At 37.2% G+C, this 19,594-nt stretch overlaps 1 protein-coding gene across 8 annotated transcripts in view; it reads right to left on the bottom strand.

Moving 5' to 3' along the window:
* LEPR (leptin receptor) overlaps positions 1 to 19,594 on the bottom strand; it is a 189,374-nt gene that overhangs the window by 9,058 nt on the left and 160,722 nt on the right. For all 8 annotated transcript variants that reach the window (XM_042997492.1, XM_042997493.1, XM_042997489.1 and 5 more), the window contains 4 exons: positions 12,122 to 12,304; positions 10,610 to 10,705; positions 8,617 to 8,722; positions 7,264 to 7,339 (listed from right to left, as the gene is read on the bottom strand). In XM_042997492.1, the coding sequence (XP_042853426.1) occupies positions 7,264 to 7,339; positions 8,617 to 8,722; positions 10,610 to 10,705; positions 12,122 to 12,304 (461 nt within the window). The remainder of the gene's footprint in view (positions 1 to 7,263; positions 7,340 to 8,616; positions 8,723 to 10,609; positions 10,706 to 12,121; positions 12,305 to 19,594) is intronic.

Here is a 19,594-nt window from a genome sequence, read left to right as displayed (position 1 = left end):
CGTAGGAGCATGGGAAAAGGAGAACGAAAGGAAAAGTATGTGTATCAATAAATATTCATTATAGCCAGAAACCAATTGATCATGTCTACATTCCGTAGTGGTGTAAGCATATTATTTTTAGAAATATAAAGATGACTTGCCAGAAAAGTTAAAAGCAAACCAGTTTAAAGTAATAGCATTTGGAAAGCAAGACTAAGGGTAGTTAGGGATGGAGGAGGACACTCTACTTTGCAACAAATGCTCTTCCATACTATTTCACTATTAAACCATGCACATTGATCACATGCTCATGCAAAAACTTATCTTTTTAAATAATGGGACATATACATCCCCAGAGAACAAAGAGATATTAACAACCATGTTTACAGCAGCATTGTTTGCAATGAATAGAAAAAGTTTGCAAACAACTTAAATATCCATAGGGGGAATGGACATATGAATTATGATATATTTATAGGATGGAATACAATCGGCCGGTCCACATAGCTGAACTCCGTTAATGGCATCAACATGGAAAGATCTCAAAAAACAATGCTTAGAACAAAAATAATTTTTGAATGACATGGAAGGCATGATAACATTAATTAATGCCAAAAGTATTATTGTTCATTGGTCATGGATACACATATACAGATACAGTAAAGTACAAAAGCACAAACTAGACAAATACATACTATATTCTTGAAAGTCAGTGCCACTAAAAAGGGAAGGAGGGACCAAAACGAATGAGAGGAATAAGCAGGACAAACTTCATCTTAACTTTTATCAATAAAAAAATATGAGGCAAATATGGATTTCTGATTAATTATAAACCAAAGGCAATGAGAATGATAGCTTAAAAAATGGAAGAGATTACTTTTAGGGAGTATTTTAGAAACCAGGTTGGATATCTAAAGAATTACAAGTATAGATTACTTTCATAAAAACCAATGCTCAAAGTAATCTGAATGTGAAGAACAAATTAAGGAAAATATTTCACGTAAAAAATTATCTCCTTAAAAAATACTGTCATTGTTTTTAAGAACAATGGACTACCACAGTATGTTTGCTTTGCAACACATTGTGGGTTTTTTGTTTGTTGTTTCCTTTTGTTTTAGAATTGGATATATCACCCTTTGCTTATCCATTCAGCATTTGATGGATATTAAAAAATATGGCTTGTTGCCACATTTTGGCCATTATAAACAATGTTGTTATGAACATTCATGTATAAATCTCCATGTAAATACATGATTTCATTTCTATTGGATACATACCTAGCAGTGGAATTATTGGGTCATATGGTAATTCTATGTTGAACTGTTAAGACCATTTTCCAAAAGGGCTGCATCATTTTTTTTAAAGTGTATTTATTTACTTCAAGAGAAAGAGAGCATGAGCAGGGGGAGGGGCAGACAGAGAGAGAAAGAGAGAATCCCAAGCAGGCTCTGTGCTGTTAGCACAGAAAGGGCTGCATCAGTTTACTTTCCCACTGGCAGTGTATGAGTTCTAATTTCTCCATGTTCTCACCAACACTTATCATCTTTTGGATTATAGCCATTCTAGCCAGTGTAAAGTGGTATCTTGTGTTTTTGGCTTGTATTTCCCCAATGTTGAACATATATGCATTAGTGCTTATTTTTCACTTATATGTCTTCTTTGCAAAAATATCTATTCAGGGGTTCCTGCGTGGCTCAGTTAAGCGTCCGACTTCGGCTCAGGTCATGATCTCACAGTTTGTGAGTTCGAGCCCTGCATCAGGCTCTGTGCTGACAGCTCAGAGTCTGGAGCCTACTTTGGATTCTGTGTCTACCTCTCTCTCTACCCCTTGTCTCAAAAATAAACATTTAAAAATATTTTTAAATGTCTATTCAGATTTTTACCCATTTTTAGAATTTTGTTAAAATATATATAAGATTTACCATTTCAATTATTTTTAGGTGTACAATTAATGGCACTAGTTAAATTAAGTAATACATTTGTTAATATGGAACTGATGGCAAGGGTAGCAGTTTGAGTCCAATGGACTGGGGTTTAACGAAGGTTTATACAAGTACAGGATAGATGATCAAGACAAGCCACCGAACCACTCTGAGACTCAGTATGGTCATCATAAAATTTAAGACGGTTAGGCCTATGAGAATTAAATAAAATAAAATATGAAAGTGAAGAGCCAATAGTAAATTTGCCTTACCCTTTTTAGAAATTAGTATGAATTACACTATATTATTTTTCTCTATTAGACTAAAAACTATTATTTTTAGTTATTTAGGAGATAAAGTAGAAAATGAGATTTTTCTTAAGTTATTGAATTTTAGAGGATTAAATGTTTACCATTAGTAAAATCCTTTGAAATTATATTCTTCACTCTTCAAATATCGCCATTATATTCCAAAAATTCCTTTATTCCTGATTATGTTTTCTGTGTACCTATTAATCCCTAGAAATAAATTATGCATCTTAAGGACTAGTTGTGCTCAAATAATATCTTATAAGATTATATAAAGTCAAATATCTGCAGAGGGGGGAAAATCGGTCTTACAAATAAGGATATTCACACCCACTTTAAGTATCCTAAAAATTCTTCACACTTCTTTATTTTATCAGAACATAGGAAATTTTAGTGGTATTTCAGTCTCCTTGTATATAATGTCTGTCAGATGATTTGCTGCAGCTTTGTGCTCATTTTCATCATGTCCATGTGAGACAGGGGAGCACATAGTCTACAAATATTTACTGACCCGACTTCTACCCATCAAGTGGTTCCTTTGCACACACCATTTTCTGGAAAGGAAAAAACATTTGGTGCAGGCTCAAAGTGCATTTGCTGAGATGAGCCTGATCATTTCCCTGCCCTGGTAAACACTTAGAAACCATTTTCATGGTGGTGCATAGGGAAAATTTCAGAGCTTCACATGTTGAAGACAGAATATTTTAGCTTCCCCTAAAGAGACAGTGAGATGGTTATTCTCTGCATTCATATATACTTGTATAGTGAAGCTTTAAAATTTTTGCTTATATAGGTAGTTTTTCTGACCAAAAAAAAAAAAAAGCTCATATTAAAAGAAAGAACCCTTCATATTTAAGAAAATTAAATATTACATTGTAATTAAAAACTACACTGTCTTTTAATCTCCCTATTTTCAGTTTGTGAATGTGCTATGATCCTTTCTACCTCAGGGCTTTATATTTGCAGGTGGCTTTGACTGGGCTCTACCCCTCCACCACAAAATCTATTTAATGACTACGCATCTTCCAGAGCTTAGCTCGATTGTCGCTTTCCTATCTTCACCCTCTCGTCCCCATCCATCACACACACTAAGTTCAGCACAATGGATCCTTTTCTTTAACAACATGTTGTTTATAATTATTAGTATATCATATAGATCACATATATTATTATTATTTTCATTATCATTGATTGATGCTTATCTTCCCCACTAGACCATTCGCTCCAGGAATTTCTGTTTTCTGGTCATTACAACCTGAAGATATTGCATAGTGACTAGCACAGAATAGGTATTCAATAAATAGCCCATGAGTGAATGAGTGAAATTAATGAATTTTAAAATGAATCAACTATTTTGGAGATGGTAAAGAAGACAAGTTCTTTCTATCCTGCTTTCCACCCAGCCACTCCTTTATGATCTTATTTCCCAGATACTAAGGAAAATCTCTTAAAAATTTGTTTTCCAAGATCCAAGCAATATCCTAGACTTACATATAAATACTCACTATGTGCTTACTGAATGAATGAATGAACGACAAATAAATATATATGGCTGAAATATCACTATAGCTACAAAAATGTTACTATATGAATTTACAATGGAAGAGAGAGGAGAGGAATAAATATTTTACAAATTAAAAAAATACCATGACTTCTGTTTAATGAAAGGGGAGTAAGGGCTTACAGCAAGTAAGTGCATAGCTGAGAGAGGTATGGGGCTAGATGGACTCAAAACAAAGTGAAGTTTCTATAAAGAGAATGAACATCTTTAAAACTAGTGCTACCTGGTCTGAAGATAAGACAGTGTCATAGACCAATGGAATAGAATAGAGACTCCAGAATTGGACCCACAAATGTATGGCCAACTAATCTTTGACAAAGCAGGAAAGAGTATCCAATGGGAAAAAGACAGTCTCTTTAACAAATGGTGTTGGGAGAACTGGACAGCAACATGTAGAAGAATGAAACTAGACCACTTTCTTACACCGTTCACAAAAATAAACTCAAAATGGATGAAGGACCTGAATGTGAGACAGGAAACCATCACAACCCTAGAGGAGAAAGCAGGAAAAAACCTCTCTGACCTCAGCTGCAGCAATTTCTTTCTCAACACATCTCCAAAGGCAAGGGAATTAAAAGCAAAAATGAACTACTGGGACCTCATCAAGATAAAAGCTTCTACACTGCAAAGGAAACAATCAACAAAACTAAAAGGCAACCAATGGAATGGGAAAAGATATTTGCAAATGACATATCGGACAAAGGGCTAGTATCCAAAATCTATAAAGAACTCACCAAACTCCACACCCAAAAAACAAATAATCCAGTGAAGAAATGGGCAAAAGACATGAATAGACACTTTTCTAAAGAAAACATCCAGATGGCCAACAGGCACATGAAAAGATGTTCAATGTCACTCCTCATCAAGGAAATACAAATCAAAACCACACTGAGATACCACCTCATGCCAGAGAGACTAAAATGAACAAATCAGGAGACTATAGATGCTGGCAAGGATGTGGAGAAACAGGAACCCTCTTGCACTGCTGGTGGGAATGCAAACTGGTGCAGCTGCTCTGGAAAACAGTGTGGAGGTTTCTCAAAAAATTAAAAATAGATCTACCCTATGACCCAGCAATAGCACTGCTAGAAATTTATCCAAGGGATACAGGAGTGCTGATACACAGGGGCACTTGTACCCCAATATTTATAGCAGCACTTTCAACAATAGCCAAATTATGGGAAGAGCCTAAATGTCCATCAACTGAAAAATGGATAAAGAAGATGTGGTTTATATATACAATGGCATACTACTTGGCAATGAGAAAGAATGAAATCTGGCCATTTGCAGCAACGTGAACAGAACAGAGGGTATTATACTAAGTGAAATAAGTCAGGCAGAGAAAGACAAATACCATATGTTTTCACTCATATGTGGATCCTGGGAAACTTAACAGAAGACCATGGGGGAGGGGAAGGGGAAAAAAAATTACAGAGAGGGAGGGAGGCAAACCATAAGAGACTCTTAAACACTGAGAACAAACTGAGGGTTGATGGCGGGTGGGGGAGAGGGGAAAGTGGGTGATGGGCATTGAGGAGGGCATTTGTTGGGATGAGCACTGAGTGTTGTATGGAAACCAATTTGACAATAAATTATATTTAATATAAAAAAGACTAATTTCTGCTGAAAGATTACAATTTAATTGTTTGCACTGTTATATCTACAATATTACATATTTGTTCATTTGTTCATCGATAAGCTGTAGAGCAGTGTTTTTCTAACCTCAAGTCATAGGCCATTAGTATGTGAAATCAACGTACTGGGTTGCAATCAGTATTTTTAAAACAAAATAGAATTTTGAAAATAGCACTGCATATAATAAAATCACTTTGACATCCTTTTTCAGTTTTGCATATCTACATCTATGCGTGTACTGGGCTGCAAGGTAAGGCGTATTTCTTACTGTGGGTCATGGTCAAATAAAAAAAAAAAAAATTGAAAGCCACCGCTAGAGAGAAAAAGAACTAATGGAGCAGGCTCCACTGTGAGACAAACAGGGAAGCCAAGCCAGGTTCTAAAATAAATCACCTAATCACTATGCACTTCAGGTTTTTTCTTCTATAAAATGGAGATAATGATACTTACCCCACAGTGTAACTGAAAGAATAATAATTTAAAACATCTAAATATGTAAAATAATGATAACTAATAGTTATTGAAACTTAACTATGTTACAAGTACCATCTTCTTCAATCCCCAAAACAATCTTATGATGTAAGTTCTATTAAACTTCATTTTACAGGAAATGAAACTGAGATGCTGCAGATTGAAGCATATACGACTATGTCTCAGTGATTTGCACGTATATAAGCAGACACTCTTATGAATTACCAGCAATGCTTTACTGAATCTTCACTTTCATACTTCACATGCAGCAGGAAGTCAGTCAATATTTGTGAGGGGTAAAATACTCCCCAGGAATTCAGAGCACTTTTCACAAAAATTAAACAGTAAAATACTCTGGGAACTTAGAGGGGGAGAAATTCTGAACTACTTTTGTTAAAGGAAGGTTTGGGGAAGAGGGCCTAGAAGGGCAAGGTCTTCACTGACATGGTGGGGCTGTAGAGGTAAAGGGAACAGTAAAGGCATGACCAAGGCCCAGGGACAGAAGAGATAGGATATGTAAATTGATAACAGATTGTAGACAGAAGTCATTGAGTGCTAGCTTAAAGGGACTGTACTTTATCTTGTAGCTAAAAGGAAACCAGTGAAGACTTTTCAACAGTGACTAATAATAAAGATGCAATCATTGAGACTGCTTAATAACCTCCAAATGACTGATATTTAAAACAGCATGTTGATATTTGGACGTGAAAACTGAATTCTATTTTCTCAATTTTATGGGTGGAAAACCAACCTGGCTTCAAGGGAAACTACAAGAACTAATGAAATATTAAACACTAGAGGTTTCTAAGAAATCCTATCATAGATGTAAGTACAAATTATTTTATTGTAGCTAATTCATAAAGTACTTTAGCTTGAAAAAAAACCAATGTACTTAAATGTAAGCTTTATTACGGTAATTATATTTTTCAGGTTGTGGTGTTTGAGGCCAGAATTATTTTTATACTTTTTAATTGATTTAAATAATTATGGTAATAATTACAGGGATTAAAAATATTGATTCCAGCTTTTACCTAAAGACAATCAATTTATACCAAAAAAGTATACCAAATATCTGTTCTTCATCAGATTTAACTCTTAATATTCTAATATTTATTTTATTATATACTGTGATACAGATATATATTTAATGCCCACATGATAAACTACCTACTGAATTTTGTTTCATGCTGGTTTTAAATCTCTACATCTTGCTATTCTTAAAAATATGTAATTAAATTAAATAGAACTCATATTTAAATGAATACAATAAGACCTAAACTGTATCCTTAAAATATTTTAAACCTTAATAATGTTTGAAGCTATATAAGGCATATAGCATTTAAATGCAATCTTATACATTTTGGGTTAAAAAAATTGAAAAAGGGACCTTCTGAAAATTAAGTCCTTGTGCCCAGGAACAGTTCTTGGGGTTTGGAACATCTTCCCAAAACATCTTTTTCATTCTGCAAAGGATAAATAACAAAACATTCATACTGAAAATGTTCACAGTTAATGAGTGCACAAACTAGAAATTAATCAGCCATATCTCAGTAGGGCTTGATTCATTTCAGATACTATCCCATGAAGATTTCCACAACGTTCTGTCTAGATCAAATCTAATAACCAGTATAATAATAAAAATAACCAACACTATTTGAAAGCTCTATGCCAGGCACTGTGCTGAACACTTGGCATGGATTTTTTTTGGAGAAAATAATACATTAAAAGTGGCCATTGATGAGCACTGGGTGTTGTATGGAAACCAATTTGACAATAAATTTCATATATTGGGGAAAAATAAAAAAATAAAAAAATAAAAGTGGCCATCGATTGAATTTCAGAAACAATTCCACTTGATATGGCCTCATCAGCTCACTTGACTGAAAGATATATTCAGATTCTAAAACCCCCTGTCCCTCTTTTCTGCTATAAGACAAAAGTTTCTGTAGAGATTTGGCATATGTGAAATAATATCATTGGTCCGGACCTCTCAGCACACAGTGATGGGGCACCCACAGAACCACAAGAAATTCAAGGTTATTTGCCAAACAAGGCTATTTGCCAAACTGGGGAGCCATGCAATGCTGATTTTTAAAAATGAACTGACCACTCCAGGTAAATCTTCATCACTAAAAGTCCTCAACCCAAAATCTACAACTCTAAAAGTCATTTTTGCCATATCTGAGAACATACTGCTTAGGATATCCTGTTATAAGCCTGTTATTTCCTGAATGTATTTACATTTTAAAAATGAATTTCTGGGGTGCCTGGGTGGCTCAGTCAGTTAAGTGTCCAAATTCAGCTCAGGTCATGATCTCACAGTTTGTAAGTTTGAGCCCTGTATTGGGCTCTTCACTCTCAATGTAGAACCTGCTTCAGATCTTTGATCCTCTATTTCCCTCTCTCTCTGCCCATCCCCTTATCGTGTTCACTCTCCCTCTCTGTCTCTTAAAAATGAAGATTAAAAAATAATAATAAATAAATAGATAGATAGATGGATAAATAAATAAATAAATAAATAAATAAAAATGAATTTCTTCCATGATGTTTATGTGGTACTAGCAAAACAGAATGTGGTTTCCTGAAAACAGGCCTTTTCTTTTTAGGCTATCTTAATTGTATACTGCATACACATAAACATATCTAGCATACTTTAATGTTTCTGATTTGGGGTTTAAATTAAGGTTTAAATATGCTCAAGGGCTTTTTTCATAAAGATTTTTCACATCAAGTACATTACCTTTGGTGTGATATTAATAATGTTCCAAGCAATAAGATTGAAGAGGAAATAATTATTGGCACAATTACATAGAGACCTGCATCATTCTGGCGTTTTTCAATATCATCTGAAAAAGACATACAATTCACATGATTCGGAAGCTTGAGAAAATAATAACATCTTTCTGTATCAATAATTACAATAGACTTTTTTTCTGATTTTATCATAAATCTGCATTACTTTAAAGATATAAAAATAAGAAAAAGATAAACTATAATTATGGTCACATTAATAAAATGATTATTTTGTTCAGAATTATGTTTACTGTAATTTAGCAAAACATTTTTTCAAAATTATTTCTTTGCCAATTCCATTTGATCACCTTAGGTTATATAAGTCAAAGTACCAATTAAAGTTCTGATGACTCTGTCTCAGCATCTGCTTCTAGAGAAGCCTACTTACAACACCTGCCAATGTCTACCTTGTTCACTACACACACATTGACCTTGCTTTTCTTGAGCTACCAAATATACTTGCTCTTCAGAAACTTTGCACTTGCTAACCTTTGCCTGAAATGTCTTCTTTTGTACTTGTAGGTCTTGACTTAAATGTCATCTGCGCAGAGAAAAAGACCAATTCTGGGCATCCTAACTAAAGCAGCACTTTTTTTTTAATGTTTATTTATTTTTGAGAAAGAGAGAGAGAATGTGTGAGCAGGGGAGGGACAGAGAGACAGGGAGACAGAGGATCCGAATTGGGCTCTGCACTGACAGCAGAGAACCCTACACAGAGCGCACACTCACAAGCCATGAGAACATGACCTCAGCTGAAGCCAGACGCTTACCTTACTGAAACCCCCCCCCCCAACAAGGAGCCCCTAAAGAACCACACTTTAACTCATCTTACTTTTATTTTGCTTCATGGCACTTCTTTTTTTTTTTTTAATTTTTTTTTTTTTTAACGTTTATTTATTTTTGAGACAGAGAGAGACAGAGCATGAATGGGGTAGGGTCAGAGAGAGGGAGACAAAGAATCTGAAACAGGCTCCGGTCTCTGAGCTGTCAGCACAGGGGCCCAATGCGGGGCTCGAACTCACGGACCGCGAGATCGTGACCTGAGCCGAAGTCGGCGCTCAACCGACTGAGCCACCCAGGCGCCCCATGGCACTTACTTCTATCTGCTGTTATATTATACATGATTTGTTTACTGTCATTCCCATTAGAGCACTGGGGTTTAAGCTCCATGAGTACAGAGACTGATGTTTACTGTTCAATCCCCAGTTCTTGTGCCCAACATGTATTTGCCAAATAATGAATGGATTTTTATAATTATTTTAATTCTGAAACCAGGAAAAATATTTCTCTCTTCAACTTCATCATTAGGTTGCTTCGATTTGAAGACAATGTGAACAGTAATAGCAAAATCAAAATGTTAATACTCCAACCACAGTAAGATGAATCAGAAATTTAAGAGGAACAGTGAATTTATTTCTATAACTACCTTTCTAGTTTTATTTTTAGGGAACAAAATGTTTCCTTTAAAAGACTGATTAAAATTTAAAGGCTCATAAGTATATACCCCCAAACATATTACTTGGGGTAGATACATTTATATGAATTGTACAGAAAAGTCCTATTTTTCCAAGTAGTCTTTCTGATGATGAATTTTATTGTACAGCTGCATATCTCCCTTTATTTTGTTTCCATTAACTTTTTATCCAATTTGAGACTGAAAAATTTAATTTCCAATACGAGAATACAATACCATGCTTGGCTGTTCTCCTTCTTACTACCACCAGGGAACCATACACCCCTACTGCAATCACTCCCTGACACATCTATGTAAGACTCTGGACTCTTCCATGACTTCATCAAAAAGAATATAATCAGATGGCAATATAACTGCTAACTGAGTAGGAAACCACACATCTGTGTAAAAAGATGGCAATATAACTGCTAACTGAGCAGAAAACCACACATCTGTGTAAAAAGAAACCAAAAGGAAAAAAATTTACCTGGGGTAAAACTATTAATTATCTTCGGTTTCCCCACTCCTTCCATAAATACTGGGTAAAGACTGAATTGATACTTCTCGATGGGAATAAAATGATCTGAGGAGAAAAATTTATTGAAGGGTCATTCCTACTGAATTAATATTAATGACTAAAACTTATATAAAAAAATTTTAGGTGACTCTCCTATATTTCCACACCTAGAAATTTAGTTATTTATGGATCGAAACTGATGACTAAGCAAGTTCCAAAAATAACCTAAGCATTCCAAATTCTCCTAGTAATGACAATACTTAGTAACTAATTTTTGAAAATATGACCCAGAGACAGAAGATTGCAATTTTCAAAGGCACATTCCAATGATTACCAATTTGTTCAAGCTCATAGGATATGAGCTTCCAGTTTCCCTTTCTAGGACAATATGCCCTACCTCCTCTCCCATATCCCCAAAGCTAGCAACATTCCTCTTTCATATGCATTTAGTTTACTTAGTTTCCCTATTCAAGGCAGCTGTGAGACTAAAGTCTTATGAAATGCAAAGTAGGGGCAGGGACCAGGAGTCCCCTTGCTTATCCAGCCCCCCACCCCGCCCCCCATCAAGGGAACAACCATCTGTATAACAAAGCTCAAAACAAATCTATCAGTGATGTATCATTTTTACAAATGTTGATAATATATAAATATTCCACAAGGGATCAATCTCTTTGAAGCCTAAATTATATATTCCCATAATTTAAATAAAAGCACAGAAAATAATCATCTGGACCACAGTGGTAATGAACTGAATTTAGTTCTCTATCAATCGTTTCTATGTGCCCTGATGCTAGGGTCTTTGGAATGCAACTGAAGTATAAGTCTCTGGAGTGATACTGTATTGTCAGATCATGGTAATCATTAGCTTCCCTACTTCAACCTTACTCAGACTTGGAGATACTATATTATGTGGTTTAATCACCTCCTGGGGCAACTGGTCTACTTTGGGGAGTTTATATTGCCTACATCACCAAGTCCTACATTTTTAGGCCTTCAGCCTGGCATTCCCACTCTCCACTAGTGGTATTATATGTTGGTACACATATTTGGGAAAACAATTTGGTGGTAGATAGTAAAAGCCATTAAAAAATAGTCTAGAAAAAAAAAGGTAAAACTAGAAGCAACATAAATGTTCTTAAAAAAATAAATGGTTTAAGTAGACTTTAGAATAAGATGCTATATGATCATTAAAAATACGGTTAAAAGGATTGGGGAGAAAAGAGAAACATGCTTGTGATATATCAAAGGAACAAATCAGAAAAAAAAGTTGATAGATGATATGATTACAACAGTGTAAAATATTTTAAAAGGATCAAATGAAATAGAATTGAATGTTTATGATAAAGGGATAGAATTATATGTAGTAAGATGGCAGTATCATCTATATTTTTTAAGTTTTCATTAACTGGCTATGTTATTTGAACTAATAATCACTCTCCTACTACTCCATAAGAGAAACTTATTAAAGTACAGCAAACTTACCATGAATATAATACTTCTTAACGGATGAAGGGATTCTAAGCCATTTAGTTTCACTGTCTTCATTAAGAATTTTCCACTCAGTAATAAAATACATCAGAGAGTAATCACTGGGTGATAATTTCCAGGAAAGAAACACACAACTGCTGTTTAAAGGATAAGCACTGAGTGACTGCACGGTATTTACTGAGGGGAAAAGAAGGAAATTTGTTTTTAAATTCAAAATTAATGTAAAAAATCAAATACCCTCAAGGCACATATAACCTATTAGACAAAAGGAGAAGGAAGAGAAGGCTGACATTTATATAAATAAATATAATACAATTATTTTTGTACCACAGAGTCATGTATGCAGAAAGATGTGGGAATATATGCTATTGAAGAGAAACCAAAAATGGGATTTTGGATAGAGTCAAGGAAGTTGCTCGCCACTGGAATACTGCCTAAGCTTATTAATCATCCCCTCTACTTCTCTCCAAACTCTTCTCTCCTGCTGATGGAGTTGTGCTTTCAAAGAACAAATCTGATCATTTAACACCCTCCTCACAGAGTCTCACTTAAAAGCCTCCACTGGAGGGGTGCCTGGGTAGCTCAGTGAGTTGAGCATCTGACTCTTGATCTCAGCTCAGGTCTTGATCTCAGGGTTGTGAGTTCAAGCCCCACAATGGACTCTGTGCTGGGCATGAAGCCTACTTTAAAAAAAAAAGCCTCCACTGCCTCCACTGTATTTCCATATGTGAGGATAATAATTCCTTTATGTCCTCTCCTATGCCACAAGGACTTTCGGTCAGACTCTTACTCTCTCAAGAGCCAATGCTCTTTTGGGGAAGTTTCATTCCTATACTGCTTGCTTAAGAAAGCCTCTCTAATCCTCAATACCAAGTCAGGTTCCTATTTTATTTTCTTTTATAAAATTATATTCCTCTCCTGGGAACATTTATCTCAGTTTGTAAATAAGCATCAACTTGTATGATTATTTGATTATTTGTTAATTAAATAATCAAAAAGTTGATTCGGCTCTGTGGATACTGAGACCATTATAGTTTTTCTCACATTGGAGTTCCCACCACCTAACACAGTGCAGCATTCAATAAATATTTCTAGAACATCTTGATGGAAAATATTTTTAGTGTAAAACATTGTGTAGATGCTATGGAACTTAGAAGAAGCTTACACTATACGTACAAAACTAATCATTAATATAAGGCAAGATATAAAATACCTTAAGAAAGGTAGGAAGCACCCCAATTTAGGATATACCTAATCAAAGCATTAAGCAAAGACTTCATGGAAGAGATTAGTAGAGATACAGGAGATTTGAATTTTCCATTAAAAAGTTACACTTTGAAGGGAGGAAAGATGGCGGCGTAGGAGGACGCTGGGCTCACCGCGCGTCCTGCTGATCACTTAGATTCCACCTACACCTGCCTAAAGAACCCAGAAAACTGCCAGAGGATTAGCAGAACGGAGTCTCCAGAGCCAAGCGCAGACGAGAGGCCCACGGAAGAGGGTAGGAAGGGCGGCGAGGCGGTGCGTGCTCCACGGACTGGCGGGAGGGAGCCGGGGTGGAGGGGCGGCTTGCCGGCCAAGCAGAGCCCCCAAGTCTGGCTGGCAAAAGCGGAGGGGCCTGACGGACTGTGTTCCGACAGCAAGCGCGACTTAGCGTCTGGGAGGTCATAAGCTAACAGCTCTGCTCAGAAAGCGGGAAGGCTGGAGGACAAAGGGAGGGAGAGCTACTGAGCCCCCGGATGGCAGAGCTCAGCTTGGCGGGGAACAAAGGCGCTTGCCAGCGCCATCTCCCTCGCCCATCCCCCAGCCAAAATCCCAAAGGGAACCAGTTCCTGCCAGGGAACTTGCTCGCCCCGCGCAAACACCCAATGCTGTGCTTCTGCGGAGCCAAACCTCCGGCAGCGGATCTGACTCCCTCCTGCTGCCACAGGGCCCCTCCTGAAGTGGATCACCTCAGGAGAAGCGAGCTAAGCCTGCCCCTCCTGCCCCCATGCACCTTGCCTACCCACCCCAGCTAATATGCCAGATGCCCAGCACCACAAGCCTGGCAGTGTGCAAGTAGCCCAGACGGTCCACGCCACCCCACAGTGAATCCCACCCCTAGGAGAGGGGAAGAGAAGGCATACACCAGTCTGACTGTGGCCCCAGCGGTGGGCTGGGGGCAGACATCGGGTCGGACGGCGGCCCCGCCCACCAACTCCAGTTATACACCACAGCACAGGGGAAGTGCCCTGCAGGTCCTCACCACTCCAGGGACTATCCAAGATGACCAAATGGAAGAATTCCCCTCAGAAGAATCTCCAGGAAATAACCACAGCTAATGAACTGATCAAAAAGGATTTAAATAATATAAAAGAAAGAGAATTTAGAATAATAGTCATAAAATTAATCGCTGGGCTTGAAAACAGTATAGAGGACAGCAGAGAATCTCTTGCCACAGAGATCAAGGGACTAAGGAACAGTCACGAGGAGCTGAAAAGCACTTTAAACGAAATGCAAAACAAAATGGAAACGACGACAGCTCGGATTGAAGAGGCAGAGGAGAGAATAGGTGAACTAGAAGATAAAGTTATGGAAAAAGAGGAAGCTGAGAGAAAGAGAGACAAAAAAATCCAGGAGTATGAGGGAAAAATTAGAGAACTAAGTGATACACTAAAAAGAAATAATATACGCATAATTGGTATCCCAGAGGAGGAAGAGAGAGGGAAAGGTGCTGAAGGGGTACTTGAAGAAATAATTGCTGAGAACTTCCCTGAACTGGGGAAGGAAAAAGGCATTGAAATCCAAGAGGCACAGAGAACTCCCTTCAGACGTAACTTGAATCGATCTTCTGCACGACATATCATAGTGAAACTGGCAAAATACAAGGATAAAGAGAAAATTCTGAAAGCAGCAAGGGATAAACGTGCCCTCACATATAAAGGGAGACCTATAAGACTCGTGACTGATCTCTCCTTTGAAACTTGGCAGGCCAGAAAGGCTTGGCACGATATCTTCAGTGTGCTAAACAGAAAAAATATGCAGCCGAGAATCCTTTATCCAGCAAGTCTGTCATTTAGAATAGAAGGAGAGATAAAGGTCTTCCCAAACAAACAAAAACTGAAGGAATTTGTCACCACTAAACCAGCCCTACAAGAGATCCTAAGGGGGATCCTGTGAGACAAAGTACCAGAGACATCACTACAAGCATAAAACATACAGACATCACAATGACTCTAAACCCGTATCTTTCTATAACACTGAATGTAAATGGATTAAATGCGCCAACCAAAAGACATAGGGTATCAGAATGGATAAAAAAACAAGACCCATCTATTTGCTGTCTACAAGAGACTCATTTTAGATCTGAGGACACCTTTAGATTGAGAGTGAGGGGATGGAGAACAATTTATCATGCTACTGGAAGCCAAAAGAAAGCTGGAGTAGCCATACTTATATCAGACAAACTAGACTTTAAATTAAAGACTGTAACAAGAGATGAAGAAGGGCATTATATAATAATTACAGGGTCTATCCATCAGGAAGAGCTAACAATTATAAATGTCTATGCGCCGAATACGGGAGCCCCCAGATATATAAAACAATTACTCATAAACATAAGCAACCTTATTGATAAGAATGTGGTAGTTGCAGGGGACTTTAACACCCCACTTACAGAAATGGATAGATCATCTAGACACACAGTCAATAAAGAAACAAGGGCCCTGAATGATACATTGGATCAGATGGACTTGACAGATATATTTAGAACTCTGCATCCCAAAGCAACAGAATATACTTTCTTCTCGAGTGCACATGGAACATTCTCCAAGATAGATCATATACTGGGTCACAAAACAGCCCTTCATAAGTTTACAAGAATTGAAATTATACCATGCATACTTTCAGACCACAATGCTATGAAGCTTGAAATCAACCACAGGAAAAAGTCTGGAAAACCTCCAAAAGCATGGAGGTTAAAGAACACCCTACTGAAGAATGAGTGGGTCAACCAGGCAATTAGAGAAGAAATTAAAAAATATATGGAAACAAACGAAAATGAAAATACAACAATCCAAACGCTTTGGGACACAGCAAAAGCAGTCCTGAGAGGAAAATACATTGCAATCCAGGCCTATCTCAAGAAACAAGAAAAATCCCAAATACAAAATCTAACAGCACACCTAAAGGAAATAGAAGCAGAACAGCAAAGGCAGCCTAAACCCAGCAGAAGAAGAGAAATAATAAAGATCAGAGCAGAAATAAACAATATAGAATCTAAAAAAACTGTAGAGCAGATCAACGAAACCAAGAGTTGGTTTTTTGAAAAAATAAACAAAATTGACAAACCTCTAGCCAGGCTTCTCAAAAAGAAAAGGGAGATGACCCAAATAGATAAAATCATGAATGAAAATGGGATTATTACAACCAATCCCTCAGAGATACAAACAATTATCAGGGAATACTATGAAAAATTATATGCCAACAAATTGGACAACCTGGAAGAAATGGACAAATTCCTAAACACCCACACTCTTCCAAAACTCAATCAGGAGGAAATAGAAAGCTTGAACAGACCCATAACCAGCGAAGAAATTGAATCGGTTATCAAAAATCTCCCAACAAATAAGAGTCCAGGACCAGATGGCTTCCCAGGGGAGTTCTACCAGACGTTTAAAGCAGAGATAATACCTATCCTTCTCAAGCTATTGCAAGAAATAGAAAGGGAAGGAAAACTTCCAGACTCATTCTATGAAGCCAGTATTACTTTGATTCCTAAACCAGACAGAGACCCAGTAAAAAAAAGAGAACTACAGGCCAATATCTCTGATGAATATGGATGCAAAAATTCTCAATAAGATACTAGCAAATCGAATTCAACAGCATATAAAAAGAATTATTCACCATGATCAAGTGGGATTCATTCCTGGGATGCAGGGCTGGTTCAACATTCGCAAATCGATCAACGTGATACATCACATTAACAAAAAAAAAGAGAAGAACCATATGATCCTGTCAATCGATGCAGAAAAGGCCTTTGACAAAATCCAGCACCCTTTCTTAATAAAAACCCTTGAGAAAGTCGGGATAGAAGGAACATACTTAAACATCATAAAAGCCATTTATGAAAAGCCCACAGCTAACATCATCCTCAACGGGGAAAAACTGAGAGCTTTTTCCCTGAGATCAGGAACACGACAGGGATGCCCACTCTCACCGCTGTTGTTTAACATAGTGCTGGAAGTTCTAGCATCAGCAATCAGACAGCAAAAGGAAATCAAAGGCATCAAAATTGGCAAAGATGAAGTCAAGCTTTCGCTTTTTGCAGATGACATGATATTATACATGGAAAATCCGATAGACTCCACCAAAAGTCTGCTAGAACTGATACATGAATTCAGCAAAGTTGCAGGATACAAAATCAATGTACAGAAATCAGTTGCATTCTTATACACTAACAATGAAGCAACAGAAAGACAAATAAAGAAACTGATCCCATTCACAATTGCACCAAGAAGCATAAAATACCTAGGAATAAATCTAACCAAAGATGTAAAAGATCTGTATGCTGAAAACTATAGAAAGCTTATGCAAGTAATTGAAGAAGATATAAAGAAATGGAAAGACATTCCCTGCTCATGGATTGGAAAAATAAATATTGTCAAAATGTCAATACTACCCAAAGCTATCTACACATTCAATGGAATCCCAATCAAAATTGCACCAGCATTCTTCTCGAAACTAGAACAAGCAATCCTAAAATTCATATGGAACCACAAAAGGCCCCGAATAGCCAAAGTAATTTTGAAGAAGAAGACCAAAGCAGGAGGCATCACAATCCCAGACTTTAGCCTCTACTACAAGGCTGTCATCATCAAGACAGCATGGTATTGGCATAAAAACAGACACATAGACCAATGAAATAGAACAGAAACCCCAGAACTAGACCCACAAACGTATGGCCAACTCATCTTTGACAAAGCAGGAAAGAACATCCAATGGAAAAAAGACAGTCTCTTTAACAAATGGTGCTGGGAGAACTGGACAGCAACATGCAGAAGGTTGAAACTAGACCACTTTCTCACACCATTCACAAAAATAAATTCAAAATGGATAAAGGACCTGAATGTGAGACAGGAAACCATCAAAACCTTAGAGGAGAAAGCAGGAAAAGACCTCTCTGACCTCAGCCGTAGCAATCTCTTACTCGGCACATCCCCAAAGGCAAGGGAATTAAAAGCAAAAGTGAATTACTGGGACCTTATGAAGATAAAAAGCTTCTTCACAGCAAAGGAAACAACCAACAAAACTAAAAGGCAACCAACGGAATGGGAAAAGATATTTGCAAATGACACATCGGACAAAGGGCTAGTATCCAAAATAATAAAGAGCTCACCAAACTCCACACCCAAAAAACAAATAACCCAGTGAAGAAATGGGCAGAAAACATGAATAGACACTTCTCTAAAGAAGACATCCGGATGGCCAACAGGCACATGAAAAGATGTTCAACGTCGCTCCTCATCAGGGAAATACAAATCAAAACCACACTCAGATATCACCTCACGCCAGTCAGAGTGGCCAAAATGAACAAATCAGGAGACTATAGATGCTGGAGAGGATGTGGAGAAACAGGAACCCTCTTGCACTGTTGGTGGGAATGCAAATTGGTGCAGCCTCTCTGGAAAGCAGTGTGGAGGTTCCTCAGAAAATTAAAAATAGACCTACCCTATGACCCAGCAATAGCACTGCTAGGAATTTATCCAAGGGATACAGAAGTACTGATGCATAGGGGCACTTGTACCCCAATGTTTATAGCAGCACTCTCAACAATAGCCAAATTATGGAAAGAGCCTAAATGTCCATCAACTGATGAATGGATAAAGAAATTGTGGTTTATATACACAATGGAGTACTACGTGGCAATGAGAAAAAATGAAATATGGCCTTTTGTAGCAACGTGGATGGAACTGGAGAGTGTGATGCTAAGTGAAATAAGCCATACAGAGAAGGACAGATACCATATGGTTTCACTCTTATGTGGATCCTGAGAAACTTAACAGAAACCCATGGGGGAGGGGAAGAAAAAAAAAAAAAAAGAGGTTAGAGTGGGAGAGAGCCAAAGCATAAGAGACTGTTAAAAACTGAGAACAAACTGAGGGTTGATGGGGGGTGGGAGGGAGGGCAGGGTGGGTGATGGGTATTGAGGAGGGCACCTTTTGGGATGAGCACTGGGTGTTGTATGGAAACCAATTTGACAGTAAATTTCATATATTAAAAAATAAAAAAATAAAAAATAAAAAATAAATAAAAAAGTTACACTTTGAATATGTAATGCAGATTGGAAACTCCTATTAAAGGCAGTTCTCAATTCTCTAATCAAATATATCAAAATTAATTAAAGAAGGTTCATCACTTTTTTTAAAAGTGTATTTATTTGTTTTGAGAGAGAGCATGGAAGAGGAGCAGAGAGAGAGGAAGAGAGAG

Source organism: Panthera tigris, chromosome C1 (genome assembly GCF_018350195.1).
Source record: "Panthera tigris isolate Pti1 chromosome C1, P.tigris_Pti1_mat1.1, whole genome shotgun sequence".
Classification (NCBI taxonomy): Eukaryota; Metazoa; Chordata; class Mammalia; order Carnivora; family Felidae; genus Panthera; species Panthera tigris.
The sequence above is the reverse complement of the archived record's forward strand: the minus strand, read 5'-3'. Positions and strand labels throughout refer to the sequence as shown.